We start from the raw sequence: 23477 nt of genomic DNA, 5'->3' as shown, positions 1-23477 counted from the left end.
TACGGAAACAAGAAGGAAGCTTACCTCTAGCCCAGCCGGTGAGGACGTTGCCGAGGTAAGCCACCTTGTAGGTGGGGTCGGGCTCGCTGATGCGAACGCTGTTGGTGCGGCGCAGCAAGCGCCCGATGCCCTTGGATATGCGACCGATCGTGCGAGACGTGAAATCCTTAGCCGAGTGACTTTCAGCGAAGGACCCTTCGGCTGGCAGAGTCGATTTTTCTGAAGAGGTATCGTGTAACTTATGAGCCTTCAATTTGGGCATAAGAATCGGCAAAGATTTTTTCTTTTCCGGTGTTAAGGTTTTTGCTTGGTTTACGCTGTATACATTGCTGTTTTTCTTAAAGCTCTGGCCGATAATATCTTTGGTTTGATCACCTCCCTGTTCAGTCTTATCAATTTTTTCGGTGTCTTTGTTTCTGGCCTTTACACGGCCGTTGAGGTTTTCGGAGAGCGAATTATTATTAAGATTTCCAGGTTGGCCATCGCTAAGCCGTCGCTCGGCACTCGACCGTCTCTTCATCAAAGACGGGTTTCTTAGGAGAATGCTAGTTTCGCTCGAACTCCTGTTCTTAAGAATGTGTATTTTCTTGACACGCGACACGACAGCATCGGTTTCGTCGGCGCTGACTGTCCGCTCCGTTTTGCCTTCTTCATCTAGGAAACGGACGCGCAGTCCATTAGATTTGCATTCACTTTGTTTTTCTGTATCTTGCAAACACTCAGTTTGACTTTTTACTCCAGTTTCTAGGCAATGGCGGTCGTTTTCACTCAGTGCGCCACCAGCCATTTTTCCTCTTGAATAGATTCACTTTTTGCAACGTTTTATTACATTCTGAATGGGGACCTCATTTACCACTGTTCACACGATTTCAGTCCATAGAGAAGCGTGAACTAAGCGTAAGCGTCGCTTATGCGTCCTTCAATAACTTCAAAACATAGGCTGAGAGTAGTACCAACCTTGCCTGTTAAAGAACGACACCGGTTTGGAATGCAGCCCTCTCCACACTTACTCAATGCACTTGTCTGCTTACTTAATACACAAACAAATGAACATGCAGGTTTAGGTGAAACAGTTTTGCGAAATTTCATTTGACACAACCGGTGTTTAGGATTGCAGCACTATAGAGAAGTCACTATTATTTTGTTCATCCGCTATAGCAGAAGCGGCGACAACCGCGACACAAGCGACGGTCGCGGTGGATAACGACGGAATGCGTCGCCTGCGTCGGCACGGCCGCGGCGGGGCGGGAGGCCCGGGCGGCGCGGAACGGGCGGCCGCGGGCGCAGTGCTTCAACACACCGGTACCGTCTGAGCTTCCATTTTATTTATCATGATCATCCAAGTTGCCATCGCAGTGTCAGCGACGGCGACGGTGACCTGTAACAATACGAAACAAACTTTACAAATACTTCGGTACATACCAATAATCATAGGACCATATGAGTTTTAATGTTAGGCTACCTAAACATTTGATATTGTTCCGTAGTCATCTAAGGCATTAAAACTCGAGTGTGGGTTTTTCAAACGAACAAAGTGAGTAAGTATACATATAATAAACATCACACGAGAATTTCAATACCGGTACAGTTACATGTACACTGCTTTATCTACACACATATTATAAACTTTCTATGATATATTCACTAAACTCATATTACAGGCGACATTGGGGAACTTTGCTCTCTGGCGGAACTCACGGATATGAGGACTTGAGGAGGCGTCTCCAAAATATCTTTATCGCACATTTTTCGTGAATCTTTTGCTATAGATACTTAAAAACAACAAAACAAATTATATTCTTACTTACAAACTAATTAAAAGATAAACTATACATCAAATGACGGCAAATAAAAACTTTTTTCTCTCACTTCACGATAGAGGGTTAATGATGAATGTGTTTAGATAAAATCTATTTTTTACCACACCGTCTTTATTCTAAAAACCTGAAGAGACGCAAATTTTAAGTTGTATCCTCGTGTAGCCAACAAGGTAGAACGGTAGAATTGAATTATAATGAGAAATTTTTAATAGCGTTCATTTGGATTTTAGATTTGATTTGTAATGTTTGTATTTTCCTCGTGTGGTGAATAACCCAACCGGTTAAACAACAACTTTGCCCCCATGTGAAACAAATAACTATTGAAATGTATTTTATTTAAATGTATGTTACCTATTTCTTTTTATTGTTAGTTTTAACAGCTTCTTGTTAGAAATTAGCTTTTGCCCGCGATTTTGACCTCTATAGCGGAGTCAGTTATAAAGTTGACCCAAAAATTTTTTATTAAGCTATGAGCTTCATCACATATGTTCCTTGAGTAATTCTAAGCATTTCAAGCCTGGGAGCCAATAAGAAATGTGTGTCTACCTACTCGGATTTGTAATGGATTCAAACTTTCAACCCCTTTTTAACCCTGTTAGGGGATGAATTTTACAAAACGCTGAAATTACTTTTCCTGTCTTTTAATAATATCCCCAAATACAAAGATTCAAGTCCCGCGTTCGAAAATTTTTTTGATATCCATACAAACTTACAACTCCTTTTTCACCACCTTAGGGGATGAATTTTCAAAAACGCTGAAATTAGTTTTCTTGTATTTTAATAATATATCGTTTTACGAAGTTTCAAATTCCTAGCTTAAAATAAAACTTGAACCCCATACAAACTTTCATCCCCTTTTTAACCCCCTTAGGGGTTGAATTTCTCAAAATCGCTTCTTATCTCTTGTACACTTTATAAATGTAATCTAGTGTGCAAATTTCAACTTTCTATCTTTTGTAGTTTCGGCTCCGCGTAGCAAAAATCTCCAACCAAATTTTTCACCTTTTTACGTTTTTCTTGTAAAATTACTATGAAATTGAAAAAACAAATATCAGCAATGAATTCTACGTCTTTGGTTTATACGAAAATGATACCAAACTTGCCCTAGTACCCACCAGGATCAGAGTAGATTTTTTTTAAAGATGACGGATGGCGGCCGTCTTTGTACCCCACCCTCCCCCCCCACTTCAGGCTAGAAATGCTTAGAATTACTCAAATATCAGATGTGATGAAGCTCATAGCTTAATAAAAAATTTTTGGGTCATGTATGGCAGCGTTACATAACTGACTCCAGTACTATCGCGATGATTATATTCGTGATAAAAACTATCATATGTATAAAGACATATGAGAGGAAAGCCTCGGGACTCAAAATAATTTCATACCAACTTTCATTTTTAAACAGGTACAGGTACCTACAGCGTAAAACACCGACTGAGTTAGGTACTTTCGCATTCATAAATAACACATATATGTTTGTTAGTGCAATGAATATTATTATGTTTACCTCACAATATATATCTACTATTAAATAACTAGCTGTGGGGTGTGCCAAAGAAATAGACATGTACCTACATACATAGGTACATGTATTACACTGAGAGAAAAATCATCACCAGGAATTAAAAAACTGGGGGAAAAAATGAAGTTTTAGTAATAATTATGGACGTTTCACTATTTCTGTAAAGTTTATTTATTTCTACAAACAGCTCAGTAATCCCAAATATAATTTCAACAAACTTATAATAGAAATTGCAAGAACTAATAGAAATTGCAAAAGTCAATTTGTTCCAATTAGTTAACTCTCCTTGTCCCCGGATTAAGTTTATTTTTGTAATTCTAAGTGTATTTCTATTGTACTTTTCTCTCAGTGTACGCTCGAAAACATTACCCTCCGTCTGACGCATTCGGGTAAACACTAGTTCCCAAAAATGAACTTATTCTACTCGTCGACTTTAATGGCATAGGTACTTTTCTCTATGGGCTCCCGAGTCTTCCGACTCAACTGTAATGACTTCATGACGAAACACTTTTGTGAACTATAAAGAGATCGGGATACGAAAGTGGGAGGACGGTCAGGAATAAGAAAAGCAGCTATACACTTGAATTCCCTTGATGACAGTTCTCACTTTTTTTACATACTAAGTAATTAATGAATTCGTCATCTTCGTTTTTTTAATAAGCTAAAAGCATGCTATTACCTGCTGTCAGATTTCGCATCCACGTCAAGTCAACAGTTGATTTCATGTTGATTCTATCAAGTGTTGACTCGATCCACTGTGGATAATATCATTTGGTACAACCAAAACTCAACTCTAAACTCGGGGTGGTTCGGTTTGGTTGTCACCTAACTGTGGTTTTCTAATGTCTTTTGACACTACGTATTCAAGAACTTATGATTTTTCCCACATCAACAGGAGATCAACACGATACGTCAAACGTCGCTTGTCGTCCAGGTTTAATGTTTTATTCCGGATCGATTTTTTTTTTAATTTGACATAAAAGGGCGCCAAAGCAAAGCACATACAGACATGTACATTATTAGAAAATGTTATACCTTATTCGAACTTCATATATTCTGTTGAATAGATATTATTTAGATGTATGAACTTAAGAGCAGAATACAATCACTGATGTGACTTGACCCAAACAAGAAAAGAAATAATTTTGCCAGTTCAAGACGCATTTAGCATTGATTTTCCGCTAAGAAACTCATATTTTGCATATTAAGATACCTATGTATATTAATTCGTTATGCCTTCGGCGTGGCCTTGGTTGATGTGAAATCATTATACTTACTTACGTGGTGCCAATCGCTGGCAAAATATTAACTGAAGTAAAATTGTTTCGAAACACAAGTACGGTGGAGTCGCAAGTGTCCCACATTTTTAAAAAGTAAATAAAATGTTGGGAGTGTTGATATTCCGTAAAAAGCGTATGGGAGCCAGCGAGAAAGGCGTTCTTCGACGTTCGCATTGTAAATGCCGACGCCGCCTCGTATGGTCTACGATTGCCCAAATACACGCTCGCAAAAAACATCGCAAATACGACCTGAGATTTTTGAAATTCGACCGCTCGATTTCGTGTATTTCGTTCGATAGTATTAGTACTAGGCATTTAAATTCTACTAATAGAATTGAAAACGGGTGGTCAATACCACTAGATATTACAAATTTCTATCGCTTAGTATTTCAAAAATGAGTATATCGTTGTTTTCCACCGATTTCCGAGTGACGAAATCGAGCGATCGAATTTCAAAAATCGCCCCCCTGGCTGCAGGAGATCTCAGAGCCTCATTCACTCCCCTTGTGGTCTCCTGTGATGGCGCTGTCGGAACGGAATATGAATCCTTCATAAAAAGTAAAAAGAACATCCCTTAAGCTCCGTGTAAAATGGTCCAAACCATACTCACAAATAATCAACTGGATCAAAGTCAAAATACAAATATCAATCATCAGAGTGGTCTCTCTAAGAATTAGAGGAACGAGAAGAAGGATAGAAAGATTTGGATCTAAAGACGGCTGTGGATGTGGAATACCCATCCCTGAAGATTACATTTCTCTTCTTTCTACCGTACAACTGTTTTTAAATACGTTTAATTGTATTATTTAATACACCGTGTTTTTATTGAATTCCGTTAACTTCGGGGTATGGTTAAGTACGTTTAAGATAACTAAATGGCATAGTTAATATTGAAAAAAAAAAATATTTTTTGTTTTTTTTTTTCATAAAAATTAACTTTAAAAAGTAAATAAATGTAGCATATAGCGTTGTTGTAACACGGGCATTACATTTAACTCAACCAAACAATTGTAATCTATGACATATCAATGTCATTTCGAACAATGATCGACCGAGATTGTACTTAAGTTTAGTAGCAAATGTATGAACTCATTCTAAACACTAATCAATATGTAAACCGGCCCTAAGACAAGTGTACACGCTTGTAGAGGCTTAATAAGAAAAAAATAAATTATTGATTATCTCCGAAATGGAGTTAATTGGACTATCGGTGTCTTTGAGAAAGTTACTTGATTTAAGCTCAGGAATACACCCTTGAAATTAACGGAAATAAAAAAAAACACGGTGTATAATAAATGAGTCATCTCTCCAAAAAAAAAAAAATAAATGTCGGACAAACATCTTGAAAATTATCAGACCCTTGCGACTCGACAGTAGTTGTTAAGGATTTTGTATAGGTAACTATCTCTTTTAGAATTATTGCCGATTTCGATAAATGTTTTTCAACTGGATAAACATATTATGCCATTTTAGGTATCTTGTCATTTAGTTTTCATGCATTCGGGTACTTCCCACAAGTGAGGTTCATATTTTTTTTTCACGCCACCTATTCGAAATTGGGCTTTTTCTTCCCTGCTAGGAAGGATTAAAGCGGCGAGTGAAAAGCTGTATGTAACACATGATAGCAAAATTAATTATTGTAAATTACGGTTACGAGGGGCACACCGAAATGATCGGGAATAGAGTACTTTAAACTGAGCTACATTAAATCTTTTTTTATCACACGCGTACTGGCAACTGACAGTCACGATGCCGTTTTCACAATTTAAAAAAATAGCGTCATATTTTTTAAATTCCATTTTCAAATTGACAAGTCGCTGGACGAAATGGAGCTCACCCGTGAAAATTTTCGTGCCATTATTTATCACAACTTTCGCCGAGGGTTATCTCCAGATAACTGTCTTAATGAGCTTGTTTCTATATATGAAATGGAAGCACCGAGTCAAACGACTATATATCGTTGGTATGCAGAGTTTCGACGGGGTCGTGCCTCTCTCAGCACCGTGCCTTCAACAGGTCGGCCGAAAACAGCGGTGTCGCCTGAAAACGTCGCGGCTGTAGAAAAAATACTGAAAGAAGATAGACATGTGACATACGAGCAGATTCGGGCATCCATAGGCATTGGAATGACTGCAATCCACACGATTTTGCATGGTGAGTTGGGTGTCAGAAAATTGATTTCCCGGTGGGTACCCCATAATTTGTCAGAAGAGCAAAAGGCGGCTCGTGTCGATTGGTGCCGATCTACTCTAAAACGCTACAATGGAGGAAGGTCAAAAGCCGTTTATAACATTGTCTCGGGTGACGAATCCTGGATTTATTCCTATGAGCCTGAAAGAAAGCACCAGTCGGCAGTTTGGGTCTTCGAAGACGAGGTCAAACCAACGAAAGTTGTGCGTTCCCGCAGCGTGTCGAAGAAAATGGTGGCTTCGTTCGTCTCAAAAAAAGGACATATTGCCACAATTCCTTTACAAGAACAAAGAACGGTTACCGCTGATTGGTATATTACAGTTTGTTTGCCTGAGATGCTGGCCGAACTTCGCCGAGGGAACCCCACACGACGTGTCATCTTACATCACGATAATGCGAGCTCCCACACCGCCCGTAAAACAAATCAATTTTTGAACGAGGAAAACATTGAGTTGATGTCCCATCCTCCATACAGCCCTGACCTGAGTCCAAACGATTTTTTTACATTCCCTAGAATTAAAGATTTATTGCGTGGTCAACGGTTTGAGAACCCAGAAGCCGCCGTCGAAGCCTATAAATCGGCCATTTTGGCAATGTCGAGTTCAAACTGGAATTACTGTTTCAATGACTGGTTTAAAAGAATGCAAAAGTGCATTGATTGTAACGGAGAGTACTTCGAAAAACAATAAAATATAATTTATATATCTAGTGTACTTAGTTTTTTAAATTCCCGAGCATTTCGGTTTACCCCTCGTAAACTAAGGCAGTTTTCAATTTATTCCGAAATCTTCCCTGTTCGGTGTATATAAGCAAAGAGCATTGATTGTACTAGACTTACTTAAGAGATACATTCTAAGAAAAAACGTTCTCCTTAGTTTGACATCCAAAACAGATGGCGCTGTACTGCGGTCACTGAATTGTCGAACGAACGTCAACTTTTGATAATCATCAGAATTACCGCAACATGTATGGAGCTGTACAGCGCCATCTCGTTTACCATTAGTTACGTTTTTTTACCTGTCAAATTCGAGGCACGAAAATATGGAGTGTAGAAGTAAAGGAGAGCTATCTTTTATGATAAGACGGTTGTAAAAGTGTCCAGCTGTCAAATGAAATAATAGTTCAAAATCTCTCCGGTGGCGCTAGGGTAGTGCCGGGAACTAACATGAATTTAGACCTTATTGACTGAGCGAAGTGCGCTGTCAGTTTTTTGAAATTTTATTTAAAATTTTCATGAATTGATTTTCCTAATGAGGGAAAACTGTTAGTGAGAAACGACGTAATCGATAAAATGGATTTATACGGCGGGTTAATTTATGCTAGTGACGATCTATTCAATCTGACCAAAATGATAGAGAAATGTATGTTAAGAGTAATAAGCAAAGCTTTAACCAATATGGAGACGACCAGTGAAATTACGCAAGAATGACTAAAAGAAGCATTGATAAAAGTTGGATGTGTCGACCATTTCAAACATATATTAAAAAATGTTATCGATATGTACGTTACGTTTACGTACGTTAATATTATGCGAGCCCACTTTCTGGCAAAATATGAAAATAAACGTTACGCCGCAGCCAAAACTAAAATGAACAGGAAAAATGCCAAGTTATTGTCTTAATTACTAATAGTTCGCCCCGAACTAAGAACTCGCATTCGCTGAAAACTACCGCGCACACTCAGGTTTTGATTTCCAACTCAATCTCACTAGTGATACTTAGGTAAGTAATACTTTATATACGAGATTACCGCCATGTGGGATGTTGACTCGACGATCATTGTTGCGATAGTCGTCTCAGCGGACGGTCTCATAGCGAAGAGTCTCGACCAACACCTAGAGACTGGATCAAGGGTCAGATGCAGGCAAATTGTGACAAAATATTCGCTGATGTTAACAGGAAATAACTCAAAATGTAGTCAATATGATGGGTGCTGAGAAAGGGGCGGCTACAGGGCCTGGGGCCTAGGGCGGCAAAGACTGCAAATCCGCCACTACATTATACAATTATATAAAAATGTGTTCGGGTGTTTTTTTTTTGTTTTGAAAGTGTTTTTATATTTTACTTTTATATTAATATTAAAAACGAAAAACAAAAAAGAGCCTTTTATTTCTCGCCGGTAAAACAAACACAATATTATAAACTTAAATTTACATTAGGTTTAGTATTACAATAATATTTAATATTCCTCAAATCAATGTTCTATTATGCTTGGTTATGTAATAAGTAGTAAGTAATTATATTTTTTTTCTTGTAATTTATTCTGCAAGGACCGCTCCTGTGAGGGTGAAGGCCTCCTCCAGTGATGCTGGTCATCACAATTTCTGTTCTCTATCTTTTGCAACTTACATATGTATATCAATATTAATTTATATATTGGTATTAAATACCTATAAATACAAATAATAAAAAGCTAATAAATACTCTTATCGGGATTCGAACCCGGGACCTCCTGCTTCATAAGCGGGGTCACTACCGACAAGGCTAAAAGACCGTCAAAAATTGGTTCGCGATGCACAGTGGCGCCGCCTATTTAATGTTTGAGGGACACTTTTTAATACATGAAGATTGTTTTCCTCATCTCTACCTTCCATACACGAAAATGTCTTCGATTTTACACAACTTACTCAATAAACTAAACTTTTATTTACTTATATCAAAGATACATTCTTTGATATAAGTAAATAAAAGTTTAGTTATTTTTTTATATCTTTAATTAAAAAAGTAAATATTTAAAATAAAACTAATTAGAGCTGAAATTACTTTCGGTAGGCACTTATTTAAAGCGAGGTTCGTTGGGCGTGTTTTTTTATTTTGAGACAAGAACTATTAAAATGTGAATAAATATGAAGTATATTTGAGACCATCTGTAGGTGCATCTGTTACCTGTTACACAATCGAATGAACTTGATTGGTAGTAGGTACAATCAAGTTGATCAATACTATGTTGATCTGTGTAAATGTCCCCTAATATTTAAAAAAATGTAAAAATATGGGTGCACATACAACTTAGTCGAATAGTTTGTCCTATAGTTCTTAATTTGATGAAATAAAGCTATGGGATATGAGTATGATGAGTGCAACCATATTTTTAAACTGGACTGTGCGTTTTCCATAATTATATATCAGCAGTTTGAATGAGAAAGGAAAGCCGGTTTCTAATTCCCCACTACAGAGGGCGTGACACGCAGTGGTCCACAAAGTATCGTTTATAAGCTCAATGGACTGTGTAATTATATAGAATCGTTTCTCGTTCTTTAACTAGAGTCATAGACTATTAGTTATGGCTTTATCATACCCACTAGTTGTAATTTTATACGATTTAGAATGAAGAAGGTACCTACATACATACACGTTTACTGGGACAATGCGCTTGTATTGTTTTACCCCTGAAGGTTTGTCCAAACGAGCGCCTAAAATAAGTCTGCAGCGGATTTAATAGCCCCCGCAGTGCAGGTGTCATTTATACGTCATAATTTCATAGAAGTTTGAAATAACACTTCCACTGCGTGGACTATCAAATCCGGTCCAGACTATTCTTGGTGTGTCATTTTTTTCCGTTTCCGGTGCCCAGAGATGGAAATACCAATAGTAGGTGAAAACTATTTTATTTAATGAAATAACTTCTAGGTCCGTTCCTTTCTTCCATTCCATGGCCTTCAATATTAGGTACTTTTAAGATTTTCATATAAGCAGGACACTTTGGCAATAAAGACGTACATAATCATCTATCGACATAGGTACGTATCATTCATTTAGTTCGGTCTAGCTTATAATAAGTACTTATAGTTACGAGGGATCATGTAACTAGTCATAGATATATTTAGTTTAGACTTTGCCATAGTGGGAAAAACGAGGAGTTTCGAGGTACTTAATGCACACACCAATGCATTCCGCTATTAAATAAGTGCTGCTCAAACGCACAAGCCTCTTGTCTTGGTAGACCACTCCAAGACGAATACACTTTGAAATTAAAGTTAAATATTTCCACTTATTTGTATTAACTGAGAAAAGCTACGAGATTGATGACTAACTCATCCATTTATATATATATATATATATATATATCTATCTATCTATACATATAATAAAGCTGAAGAGGCTCTAAAGTCTGTACATGGAAGATATTTGAAAAAAAAGTTGGCTGGGGATACTTAGAATTTATATATACTTTTTGTCTGTTTATCTGTTTATTTGACCGCGCATCACGTGAAAACGGCTGAACGGATTTTGATGAAATCTTTACTAATCTTTCGAGAAAATCCCCGGCCAGGTTATAGGCTATAAAAATTCAACCCCTAAAAGGGGGGAGGGGGGTAGCCGCAATACTCGATTGACTTAAGTTTGCCCCTGAATCTTATGGCGCTACTTAGGAAAGAGGGGCAAACTTTTTCAAATATGTGCTACCACTACGGAGTACCGTGGTAAACTAAGCGATGGCGCTGAATTTGATACGTTGTGACATGAATAAGCCACTGAGGAAGGATTTTGTCAAATTAACTCTAAATTTAGAAGAGGGGGTACGGATATCAACATTTAATTGAATAATTGTGTTCGATTTAATAATACAAGAAAATTAAACGACTAACTATTTAAGAAACAAGATATAGCTCAAATTAATATATACATATATTATGTACTTACAGGAAACTTCCCGTTTACCTAGAATCATTTAACATAATTATTAAGTTTGACAAGACCTTCCCTTTACACATTTGTAGTTTATTTATATTACTTACCAAGATACTTACGTAATTAACATAATTAAACATTTATCTTTAAATTAATATAATACAGTTTTTCCTTTTGGGATACAATCCCCTAAAAATCTGCCAATTAAATAACCTTCCTGTGTTATCTTCGTAATTACTGATGGAATTTAAAATTACAGATGAGCGCTCTCCATCCAACAAAACAAAACCGAAAAAAAACCTTTCATTGACGACAAAAAATCCTTGGAGCAGACAATAAAAAAACATACCGCAAAAAAGGAAAAGTTTCGTTTGAGATTGAAAAAAGCATTAAAACTGTCAGAAAACAGAACTTTTCAGAATGCGTTGAGACAGTTTTCAACACTAGCTGCACTATTCACAGTCATATACTATTCAGTTATATTAGTGTGACAGAGACATTGGGCGTTTCGTTCGCTAAGGAGTGGGAACGATTTGCAACTTGGCTAAGCACCCAGCTACCTCGCACATCTCTGGTGGAAATGCAGCCTAAACCTGAGATGTTAAGACATCGCCTTGGTTACATTGATTTAGAAAATACATTTTTTTTTATAGCGAACCAACCCATGTTACAGCGTTAAATAGCGAAAACATTAAATATATTATTTTTCATGCGTGCCTCGTGTCGTGCAGGTACTTAATGATAATGATATAAATGATGGTAAATTTGCGGAATAATAACACTTTACGTAATAAAGATCACGACACGTCGGTTGCCATTACAATAATCAGATCAGAATAAACGTGTTTGATCCCTTAGTTTAAAACATCCTTGTTTAAATCATCTCGCATAAATGCTCGTGAAAATTCATACCTAATTCACTTGCGCAATTGCGGACCTTGCGCACTTTTGTCAAAATGTACCTACTAAATAAAATAAGTAACAAAGTTAAGTAGTTATATAAAAAAATATAATAAAACACCTAGCTCTGGGTTGTATTAGTTGTGGGCCCATTTTGACGCATCACCTTGTAAAACAGCGCTAAAGTGTCACCCATGTGGGCGGGCATTTTCAGCATCATGCTGACGCCAAAACCGTTTGCCACATTATTTAGAATAATTATAAATTATACTTAATATTATTAGAATAGTTAGTTTAGTTTATATTTTGTACTTCCTTGTGGCAATAAAGCATTTTCATTTCATTAAAATCCCTGTTTACTAAGCTTAATAATACCAATTTCATATAATTTCAGTATCTATAGAAGATATGTAACATTTTCTTTTACAATTTCTTTTCTTAACTCTTCTGCGTAGTTAGTAATTTTCTTTGAGATAAGATCACCCTGAAAAGTACAGTCACGCTCCGTCGATCGTCGAACCATTTAATTGCTAAATTGAAGAATCTATAGCGTAAGAATTGAACTACCAATTCAGTTAGGACCCTAACTGGCTTAACAATCTCAGAGCGTGATGGTACACGGACCATTTTTCATAACGCACTTTTTATATGAAATCTCGTACCTTTGTAATTTTGTCTAAAAGTCTTCTAGAAATCGAGTTTCGCTGAAGTCATCTCGGATATGGGTATATTTGGTATACCATTTCTTTTGATTATTTTTTTTTTTTGTAATTGAGTCATTGATTTGAGTCAGACGGTCCTCGCTACAGATACGGGCGGCCGTTTGCTCTTTGTTTCAGTAAGAGCTGTGTTGGTAATGGATTGCGGTGTCTGTTTAGTGGTTTTGGACAGGTTCCCACAATAGTACGGGTGAACCTGCCCCAAGTTTTAGGTAGGGAGGTATTCGCCATGATGGGCAGCAGAACTGCTGCAAACCAGGTAAGGGTAATAACCCTCAAGAATCTCAACAAAACGAATACTGGTAATAACCTATATTATATTTTGTTGAAATTCCCGAGAGTATCTATTATGTATTTCGTGTATGTTATGAATGAGTCCAGTGTTTCTTGTTACCATGTGGTGTATTAAATGAAAGGGTTTGTTGAGTAGATTACAAATATGTAACATACACTATAACTACTCAGTTTTTATGCTAACGTTTCAGAATGCAAAAAAACAGGCGCGGTACAGACGTTTTGCAGTTTCCGATTCAAACCGTCCCTATACTCCGTCCGTCCGTCCGTATTACTGTTGCAAAATTGTGGATTAATGGATCTTCAAGTAAAAACATGCTTGAAAATATATTACCTCCCTAGGAACAAAGGCGTTTCGCACTGTGCAACTTCGACTTAACTGGTGTAATTACTGATATTTTCTTAGTGACTTCACAATTGACATTTGCGAGGTCAAAGATTGAGAGTAGCAGTAATTAGTTTAAAAATAGTTATGTTGTTTTTTTTATATTACTCTAGAATTTGTATGAGCATATACATCCCACTATGTTCAGGTACTTAATGTTAGTCAATTATCGTCGGAAATATACTATTCGTTGTATATACTTTTTCACTAGACGGCTATAGGTAGGTATATTATATGGTATCAATGCATTCAATGGTTATGTGTGAAGCTAAATTCACATGAGAACCGAAGGGTATTTAATCGGTAGCTTTATTAAATCCACTCGTCAAATCTACACGTTCATTGAAATATAGAATAAAACCAGCCTAGGGTAGTTGGCAAGTACCTACCTTAGGTAGAGTCTGAATACTCCCCGGTCAATGAACAGCAGTGGTAGTTTGATATGGCACCCCATACCATGACAGCCGACGAACGCTTTGAAACCGCTGTACGGCTAATTAGTCTACTGGAATATCCCTTAATGAAGCACCGTAAACGCGATAATTTTGTTGATTGTGGCTATCTTGCAAATGAATCATCTTTTCGTCGGAAAAAATAATATCTTGCACGTTCGGAATTTTTGCTTGTACAAATTTACAACGAGCTGGCGTTCCGCGTCCATGTTGACAACAATATTAAAACAATAGATATCAAGCTGACGTCTAGAAATCATAAAGACGCATAAATTCTCGATTAATAAAAAATTAAATAGTTAGTTAAAAAAAGTTGCGCTATATTGAAGTAAAATGGCAGTACAAAACTAGGACACTTAATCTGCCCAACCCTGTAAATGACGACATGTATTAATACCTATATAGGTTGGCTGCAAAAATAACTGCATTCGGAAGTCAGCCCCTGCTTTTGGTATTATATTGTGCAACTGTTGCTATGGGATCAACCCGGAAATTGCGAAAAAATTTGGCTGGACCATTTTCTATGCGAGGGCAACTTTTTATTTTTGTGGTTGGCACCATAATAAAAGTTGCTCAGTATAATCCCAAAACCTCCCTGGCAACGGGAATGCAGTTATTTTTTTAGCCACCGTGTATGTATATAAATGTAATCAATCGTCAGTCGTGCCGTGTCATTTAAGTATAATTATTACGGTTTTTGCAGCGACCTATCGTGGCGTTAGTGAATAAGATTATCAAAAATCTAATACGCGTCAGTCAGTATAATTCATTACGTCGTGATAATTTTGGTACTTGAATATGCGACTTAACATAAAGAACCTACCAATTTCCGAAATACACGCTGATTTTGCGTAAGCGTTTTTTAAGGGCTTAAAATGCTTTATTACGCGTTAAATCTGCTTCTGTAAGCGCACAAATTACGTTTTTAAATTATAAATAGCAATAGGGTAGCAGCTTTCATAAGCAAATAACTAAAATGTAAAAACAATATTTATGGACATCTACAACATTGGCGATTCTTGCGGCGTTGTATGTCAGTCTTTATTTACTGGATATGTAAGGAAACACGACAAAAATAGTCAACCGTACGCGTAATACTACATTATGGAGTTCCATACCCAAAGGGTAGAAACGGGACCCCATTACTAAGACTCCACTGTCCGTCTGTTTGTCACCAGGCTGTATCTCATGATCAATGATAGCTAGACAGTTGAAATGTTCACAGATGATGTATTTCTGTTGCCGCTATAATAACAACAAATACCAAAAAGTACCGATCCCTTGATGGCTGAGTCGGTAAGTCCTACTCGCACTTGTTATGTGACATTCGGTTCGGTTTTCCTTATTATGTGACATTCGGATAGACAGACAGAGAAATATTACGAAAAGGTTCAATTTTACCATGTTAGCAACGCAATAGCAATGAGGCGAGGGACGCGAACGAGAATCCAAGCCATCCGACGGGAAAGACTCCTAGCCGGTCTGTTTTATTGCTTTTGGCTATGTTCACGTATGTTAATAGACATTTGACTTAGGACAAAGTTAATTAGATTATTCAACTTGAAGTTCAAGTAAAGGACACCACGATTTTTTTAATAAGTGTTTTTTTTTATTATGTACCTACCTACATATTTTGTGATTACTTACTCCAGGTATTTATTTCATGGATGAACTTAATCAAATAAAATGTATTACCTATAAAAAAGATCTTTTGAAATATGTATTTGACTATAATAAAATAATAAAGTTGAATCGAATTTTTTGTTTTCCTTCGTATTATATCTAACAGAATGAAAAACTAGTAAGAAATATGTCAAGCAATATGTATTATTAGACGAAAATGAATTGTTTCGTCTATTTGCTGATATTAAATAGAAACTCAAGTACAGCCCGTAGCAGAAGGAAGTAGAAGTAACTATGCGTGCGAGATGTTCAAAGTGCCACGAAAGCACTTAATTACCTATTACTTAAAGGTTATAAGAGCGATTATCAAACTGCCAGGTGCCAGCATTCCTAAATAAGTGTTCCGTGAACAAAGTTTTGTACGGAACACTAATAAGTAATAACAAGACCGAAGTGATCCCATAAGTGTTCCGTAAACAAAGTTTTGTACGGAACACTAAAAATGACAACCAAATTATATGTAGGTATTTACAAACATTGTATCTCAAATAATAGACCAAGAGTAAAAAACTTAAAAAACGAAACTAAAAAAAAATTTTCATAAAAGAAACTTTCAATGCGTGATCTCTAAATAACTCATCCAGAAACATTCAGATTACCTACCCACACACTTTGTAGTATTTTTTCAAACTATGTATGTACGCTAAAGATGCCATAGTTATATGTATAAATTTGCGAGATTCGGCGTTTTTAGGTTATAAATTATATGGATGTGAAAACCAACGCATCGAGTTTGAAAAATACATATAACTATGAAGTTGTGTTTAGATCATTTTGGCTCAGGTTCAGGGTGTGGAAGATAAGTCAACTTGATCCTATAAGATATTTTTGTTCTTCACTGTTCTTAGGTGCATTGGGATAATTTCGAAGACGGCGTAATTTGGAAAATGGCATATATCTACTAAACTAGAAGCACTTTCTACTGTAGTAACAGTACGCAAGATGACGTGCGAAGTGCTTCTGTTTTAAAGATATTTGCCATTTTCTTAATTACTCCAATGCAATAGTGCATTAGAGTACTACTATATTCGATTATACAAGTAGTATATACCACGATTTGTTATACCGATATAGGTATGTCGAATTATTTAAAACTGCCTTCGCCATGCCGATTTGACACATGCTTATTCGCGTTTACTATGACAAGAGTAATAACAGCTAGACATATGTTTAAAGCCCTCTTAAGCAGTCGCATTGTTTTTGGAATGATTTTAGTAGAAATAATGTTAAATTGTTTATATACTTACTAGGAAATGTCACAAAAGTAGATATATACTTAAAAATAAATTCGAAAGCAGTTATCGATGTGATAGAGCGCGGGCGGGCGCGACGCCGCTCGTGCGAGGACTGGGGCAGGGTGCCGCCCCGCCCGCCCCAAGCGACACGAGACCCCGCCACCAACACCAGTGAAGCCTTCGGGCTAGTTTTTACTTACTTTTCTCTCCTTTGTAAATGCCATTCGGTTGCACAAGCAAGTACACAATAACATTAACATAAATAAAAAATGTCTATGCAAAAGAATGTTAGGAATGAACACAGAAAACGTTGGTCTGTGGGGATGAATGTTGCTGGACTGAGAGCGGATGGTAGACCCCAAAAACCGATGGATGAATTGTGCGAAAGTAAGGAGTGAGTGCTGAGGTGACGATAGATGGAGAATGGAAGAGAAAAACATGTTGTGCCGACCCCACATAACGTGGGATAAGGGCAGAAAGAAGAGTCTACTACGATAAACATATATGTATAGTAACTTTTACGTACGAGTAGGTAGTTACGAGCAATACTGTTTACATTTTGTTCCTTGTTTTTTATCTACAAACCGTTTATTTACTATTTAAATACCTAAAGATACAGACTATAGGTAAGTATAGTTAGTTGGTGTACCTACCTACTTTGTAACCAAATTACATAGATGCATAAAGCAGTTCAAATCGACTAAGTTAAAATTAAATAAGTCTCTAATGAGCGTTAAGTTTGTCACACTTAACCTTGATTCACGGCTTGGAGAGCGTATAGCCGGAGGGTTCCAACGCAACTAAAGTTGAATCTTTGTTAAAGACTGGTCTAAAAAATGAAAATATGGCCCAGTTTTGTAAATACTAAATTCAATCTACATAAAAGAACTCTCAAATACGGGCACCAATCCAAAGAAGAGCAGAAACTGTTAAAATAATTGTTATGCACAGACACAAGCACCCAGGTACATGTGCCGCACGAGCCTTAGAGAATTACAAGACAGGCGTGTAGCACGCCTAGTCACGTGTGTGGAGACCGCAAGCCTGCCTGACATGCGATATTAGATATATCGCCCAGGGCACATGTCCATGTATGACTCATCCAGCCAGCCACCGCGTGACTAGTTCATCGTGAATTAGCTTCACTAACAATCATAAAACATCGGCATGCAAGTCGTGATCATTTACAACGCCAACGCCTAAAAGTATCGTAACGTAAGCAAACGTATCGCGTTTATCTAAACACGCTTTCAACCTAAGAATGAAAATAGAATATGCTAAAAGTAGCGTTGATGTGATGTGACTCCTCTCGTACCTACTTAGTACATGTTTAAAAGTACCCAAGTAACTTCCCATATCTGGTTGGGGATAAATTATGTACCTACCTAGTTTTCAAAATTAGTCCCCAATAGTAGGATTTTACACAACAAGGCCCCGTATATTCGTGTTCTTCTCTCACTCCCACTGAGCGTAAACGGTATGGATAGCCTGCTGTATTCGAACTTCAAGATATTCACAAGAGACGACACGTACTAGATCCATTTTAGATACGTTATAGTTTAGCAATTCGTGCAACCAATGTCACTTTTACGATAGATAGAGTGAGATATCTATTAGATGTTAATTAGATCTCTAAGTCATATCCTGTGGAAATCGTTCAAGAGTATCTCCAGAATCGCGCAAATGTCAAATTTGACAGGTTAGATCTTAAACATATCGTTATCGTATCTTGGTGATGTCTAATAGATGTCTATTTCATAATCCGAATCGGGCCCAGCAAGTTTTCGTTTAAACTTAATTTGCTGTAGAAGCAATTTTCATATATTTTAGCTTTTGTGAATAAATTATTAAAAGTGCGTTTAAAGTTCGTTCGTAAATCCTCAAGAATGCTTATAAAATTTTTGGGAAACGCATTGTGATGTGAAAAGCGGTACGATTTTTCAAAAACTCCGCTCTCTAAACCAACTGGTTACGATTTCTTTGCTTATTTTTTTGTTATTAATCGAATCGAAAACGATGATGTTCTTTGCTTTAGCACTTGCCGGCTTTCCCTGACTAATAGCTCTTACTAAACTTACGCAGTGGCGGATTTGCAGTCTTTGCCGGCCTAGGCCCCAGGCCCTGTAGCGGCCCTTTTCTTAGCACCTATCATATTGACAAATTTTTTTGATTTTTTGACATTTTTTGCCCTAAGCCCTTGCCTACTTGGCCCTAGGGCAAATCTGCCACTTAACCAGGGAATGCAAATCGGTTATTTTTTGTATGGAAATAATCGGTTTTTAACCGAAACCGCGGTTATTTCCGTACAAAAAATGACCGATTTGCATTCCTTACACTTAACTAACGTTTATTACGTTACCTACTTGCGTACATAGCATTTCTTCTTATCTTAGTTCAATAAGACAGCTAGTGTACATATTACAGAATATTAATCTATCTTGTATTAACTTCATTCCTAAACTCTTTGTACGACGTCAGATGTTTGTAAGTAGGTACTCATATATTTTTAGATTCACAATGTCATAATTGTAACTTACCTACCTAAATATAGAATCGCCAACAAGTAGGCAAGTCCTACGCGTTCTGAAATAGAACATTTATTGTGTCCGCGTAGTTGTACGGTCGTAGGTACAGGCGGGACAGGAACTTCACAATTGGGCACGCCTGCGCAGATATTCTTGCCTTCCTACTGAACTGACACATGTTATTATCCAATAATGCGGCTTTACTACCAATCTACTATCCTATTATTAGGTACCACTCACTCTTGATAGTGTATATATTTAGGTAATACGATACGTATTTACACAAGAGGTGAAAATTGAAGAAAGTTTCCAATTAGTCAGAGAAGTTCTCGGAAAGGTCCTGAAAATTCCACAAGAAATTACAAGTTTACGAACATGGGAGAAGTTTCCAAAGTTGTCATGTGGAAAGGTAATTTCGCAATTTTCTAATGGCACGTGACAGTAAGTCCCGCAGCGATTCTGCCACAGAAGCCACTCAGGCCACAACTACTAACATAATGTAAAAGACACTTATGCGTCATAGGTACCGCGAGGAATTATTCAAATAAAATTTAAAAATGCTTCTCAAGTGGACATTCTCGTCTATTACCAACCTGTCAACCGGACATTTCACCCAGTTGGACGGTTAGTACTTTTTTTTCCAACCGGTTATCTGGTTTGTTGGTTAATAATAGGCAATCCTGACCTAGTTACACCCTGGCTGTAGGGTTGAAACATTTTTTTCCTAACTATTCATCCAAGTTGTAATCAAGGTGTTAGTATTTTTTTCCTAATCAGCCAATTGAATTGCCAACCAGGTGGTCGGTTAGTAAATTTTTCCCAACAGACCAATTAGAAATGTCAGCTGGTTGGTCGGTTAGTATATTTTTCCCGACATCGACAGGCCAACCAGACACCAACCAGGTGGTCAGTTAGTACATTTTTCCCAACAGACCAATTAGAAATGCCAGCTGGTTGGTCCGTTAGTATATTTTTCCTAACAGACCATCCAGACACACCAGCTGATTATTGGTTGGTTCGTAGATTTTTCCCAACAGATCAATTAGAAATGTCAGCTTTTTGGTCCGTTAGTATATTTTACTTTAATTATAGTATGTCGATTTGGAACTGGCCCCGAACGCCTTATCCTTTGTCTATAGCCCCATCCAGACTATGCGCGTGAATCGCGGGCGAAGTCGCGGGCGAAGCCGCGAACGCGAGTGTGGAGTCGATTTCGCTGTCCGCGAAAATCGACGCCACACTCGCGTTCGCGGCTTCCCGCCGCGATTCGCGCACGAGTGTGGAGGAGGCTTATTGTTAAGTAAATCGGCACGTGCTACATTATTGCGCTGCAGACTTTTCTTGGTCTTACTCTACAAGAATTGATTTCTTATATATTACTTCAGTATTGATTTACTTATCAATCAGATTAGAGTGCGCAAAGAGTCGTGGAATGTATGGGGCACCATACATATCACGACTCTTTTCTTTCCGCACAGACTATATTTACCCGTAAGCAGTGTACTTGAGTAGGTAGTGAAAATGTACTGACAAACTCAAAGGTATTAAAATACAAACTATATAATGCTGGCAAAATATTTTCGTGTATTAAAAAAAACTAGTAACTATAGACGGTCAAGCAAATCTTGTCAGTAGAAAAAGGCGCGAAATTCAAATTTTCTATGGGACGATATCCCTTCGCGCCTAAATTTTTTAAATTTGCCGCCTTTTTCTACTGACAAGATTTGCTTGACCAAGTATAGTAATGAAAAAAGAAAATGAGTTTGACTTTCTTAGGGCATACTGATAATTCTTGGAACTGGACACTTAAAAAACGAAAATTAAAAAAACAATTATAGGGTTTGAAAAAGGAACTCTCTGGCAGTATATTACTTTTTAATTTGTGAGACTGTCATTTGTTTTTTCATCATGACGTTGGGTTGAAATTCGTGCGGCGTTGTTGCAATGAATAAGTTGTGAAAATTTTTTTTAGATTTCCTATGTCATTTAACTCCGCAGGAAAGTTTCAGACTTCATTTATCTCCATGACGATGAACGTAAAGGCCGGCCGGCGACAGCAGTTACCGATAGTAATATTGATACTGTACGACAACTAATTGAAACTGACAAAAAAATTACCTGTCAGCAAATTCGTAGTACCTTAGGCATTGGAATGAGCCAGGTGCAAAAGATACTGCATTTGCTCCTTAAGGTTCAGAAACTTTGTACGCGATGGATACCGCCCGATTTGACGGAAGACTAGAAACGACTGCGTGTAGAGTGGAGCCGTAAAATGATAAAAAAATTTGACGGAGGACAATCAACGTATCGTGACAGGTGACGAAACCTGTGTTTACTGCTTTGAACCAGAAAGGAAAAGTCAATCGGCGCGGCGGAGTGGGTCTTTCCTTTTGAAGACTTGCCGACGAAAGTTAAAAAAATTCGAAGCACTGGTAACAAAATGGTTGCTTCTTTTTTCGGCAAATCAGGGCATTCCACCACTATACCGCTAGAAAACTAAAAGACAGTAACTGCAGATTGGTATGTAAACACGTGCTTGCCCAGAGTGTTTGACAAAGTTCGTGAAAACCGTCCCCGTAGCAAAATAGTCCTCCACTACAACAACGGGTCGGCACATTTCGCCAAGGCAACGAATGTGTATTTGAAGGCCTCAAATGTGGAATTAATGACTCATTTACCATATATCCCCGATCTCGCACCATGTGATTTCTTTTTAATTCTAAATATTTAAGTAATACTCAGAGGTTTACGATTAACAAGCCCGGAAGTGGCAGTGAATGCTTTCCACGAAGCCATCGACGAGGTCCCTAAGGAAGACTGGACCTGGTGCTTTTCACAATGGTTCCAGCGAATGCAAAAGTGTTTAAATAGTGAAGGTATATACTTCGAAAAACAATAAATATGCGATAAGGATAATAAGTCGTCTCATTGCTCAAAATCCAGAAACTTTCAGTATGGCCCACGTAAGTGTCATAAGTAATTTAGAATTCGATTCAACGTTTATGTCGTTGTCATCATAAATTTGCTTTAGCAAACTCGTATATTAATTTAAATATTACTTATAATGCAAAAATGAATCAAATACAATACATTTCTCAGAACGGCGTGGCCCCTGTAGACATTGTCGATGATGATGATGATGATTTAGAAGATAGGCGTAATATTAATAACTACACATAATTCCTGACATGTCAGGAAAATTCCTGTCATCTAGTAACCCTATATGTAAGGAAAAATGTACTAACCAACCAATCAGCTGGTGTGTCTGGATGGCCTGTTGGGAAAAATATACTAACGGACCAGCTAGCTGGCATTTGTAATTGGTCTGTTGGGAAAAATTTACTAACCGACCACCTGGTTGGCAATTCAATTGGCTGATTAGGAAAAAAATAGTAACAACCTTGATTAAGACTTGGATGAATAGTTAGGAAAAAAAAGGTTTCAACCCTACAGCCAGGGTGTAACTAGGTCAGGATTGCCTATTATTAACCAACAAACCAGATAACCGGTTGGGAAAAAAAAGTACTAACCGTCCAACTGGGTGAAATGTCCGGTTGACAGGTTGGTAATAGACGGACATTCCGTCTACCTTTAATATTTTCTTCGGGTTGCTGTGGTGAATATTTTCGTGTTTCACTGGGGGGGAAAATCTGTTTAACCCTCCTGCTTTGAAACCCTCTCCACGCTCAAGATTCAATTATGGAATCTTTAGCTTGCTCGGGTATCCATATTAACACGAGTGGTTAAACAACAACTTTTCCCTCCTGTAAAACAACTATTTACGTAAAAGCGTTTTGTTTTTAAGTACCTAGGTTATTGATCACCCGGTTAGATCTAAACC

At 37.4% G+C, this 23477-nt stretch overlaps 1 protein-coding gene and 1 long non-coding RNA gene across 2 annotated transcripts in view; one reads left to right on the top strand and one right to left on the bottom strand.

Moving 5' to 3' along the window:
• The window catches only part of LOC134678482 (uncharacterized), a 34311-nt gene extending 33108 nt beyond the window's left edge, over nucleotides 1-1203 (bottom strand). The window contains exon 1 of the mRNA XM_063537052.1: nucleotides 25-1203. Coding sequence (XP_063393122.1) covers nucleotides 25-787 — 763 coding nt within the window. The 5' untranslated portion in view covers nucleotides 788-1203. The remainder of the gene's footprint in view (nucleotides 1-24) is intronic.
• The window catches only part of LOC134679018 (uncharacterized), a 473913-nt gene that overhangs the window by 230295 nt on the left and 220141 nt on the right, over nucleotides 1-23477 (top strand). The gene's annotated exons all lie outside the window — the stretch shown is intronic.

This window comes from Cydia fagiglandana, chromosome Z (assembly GCF_963556715.1).
Source record: "Cydia fagiglandana chromosome Z, ilCydFagi1.1, whole genome shotgun sequence".
In the NCBI taxonomy this organism is placed as follows: domain Eukaryota; kingdom Metazoa; phylum Arthropoda; class Insecta; order Lepidoptera; family Tortricidae; genus Cydia; species Cydia fagiglandana.
This window is presented reverse-complemented; position numbering and strand designations above follow the sequence as displayed.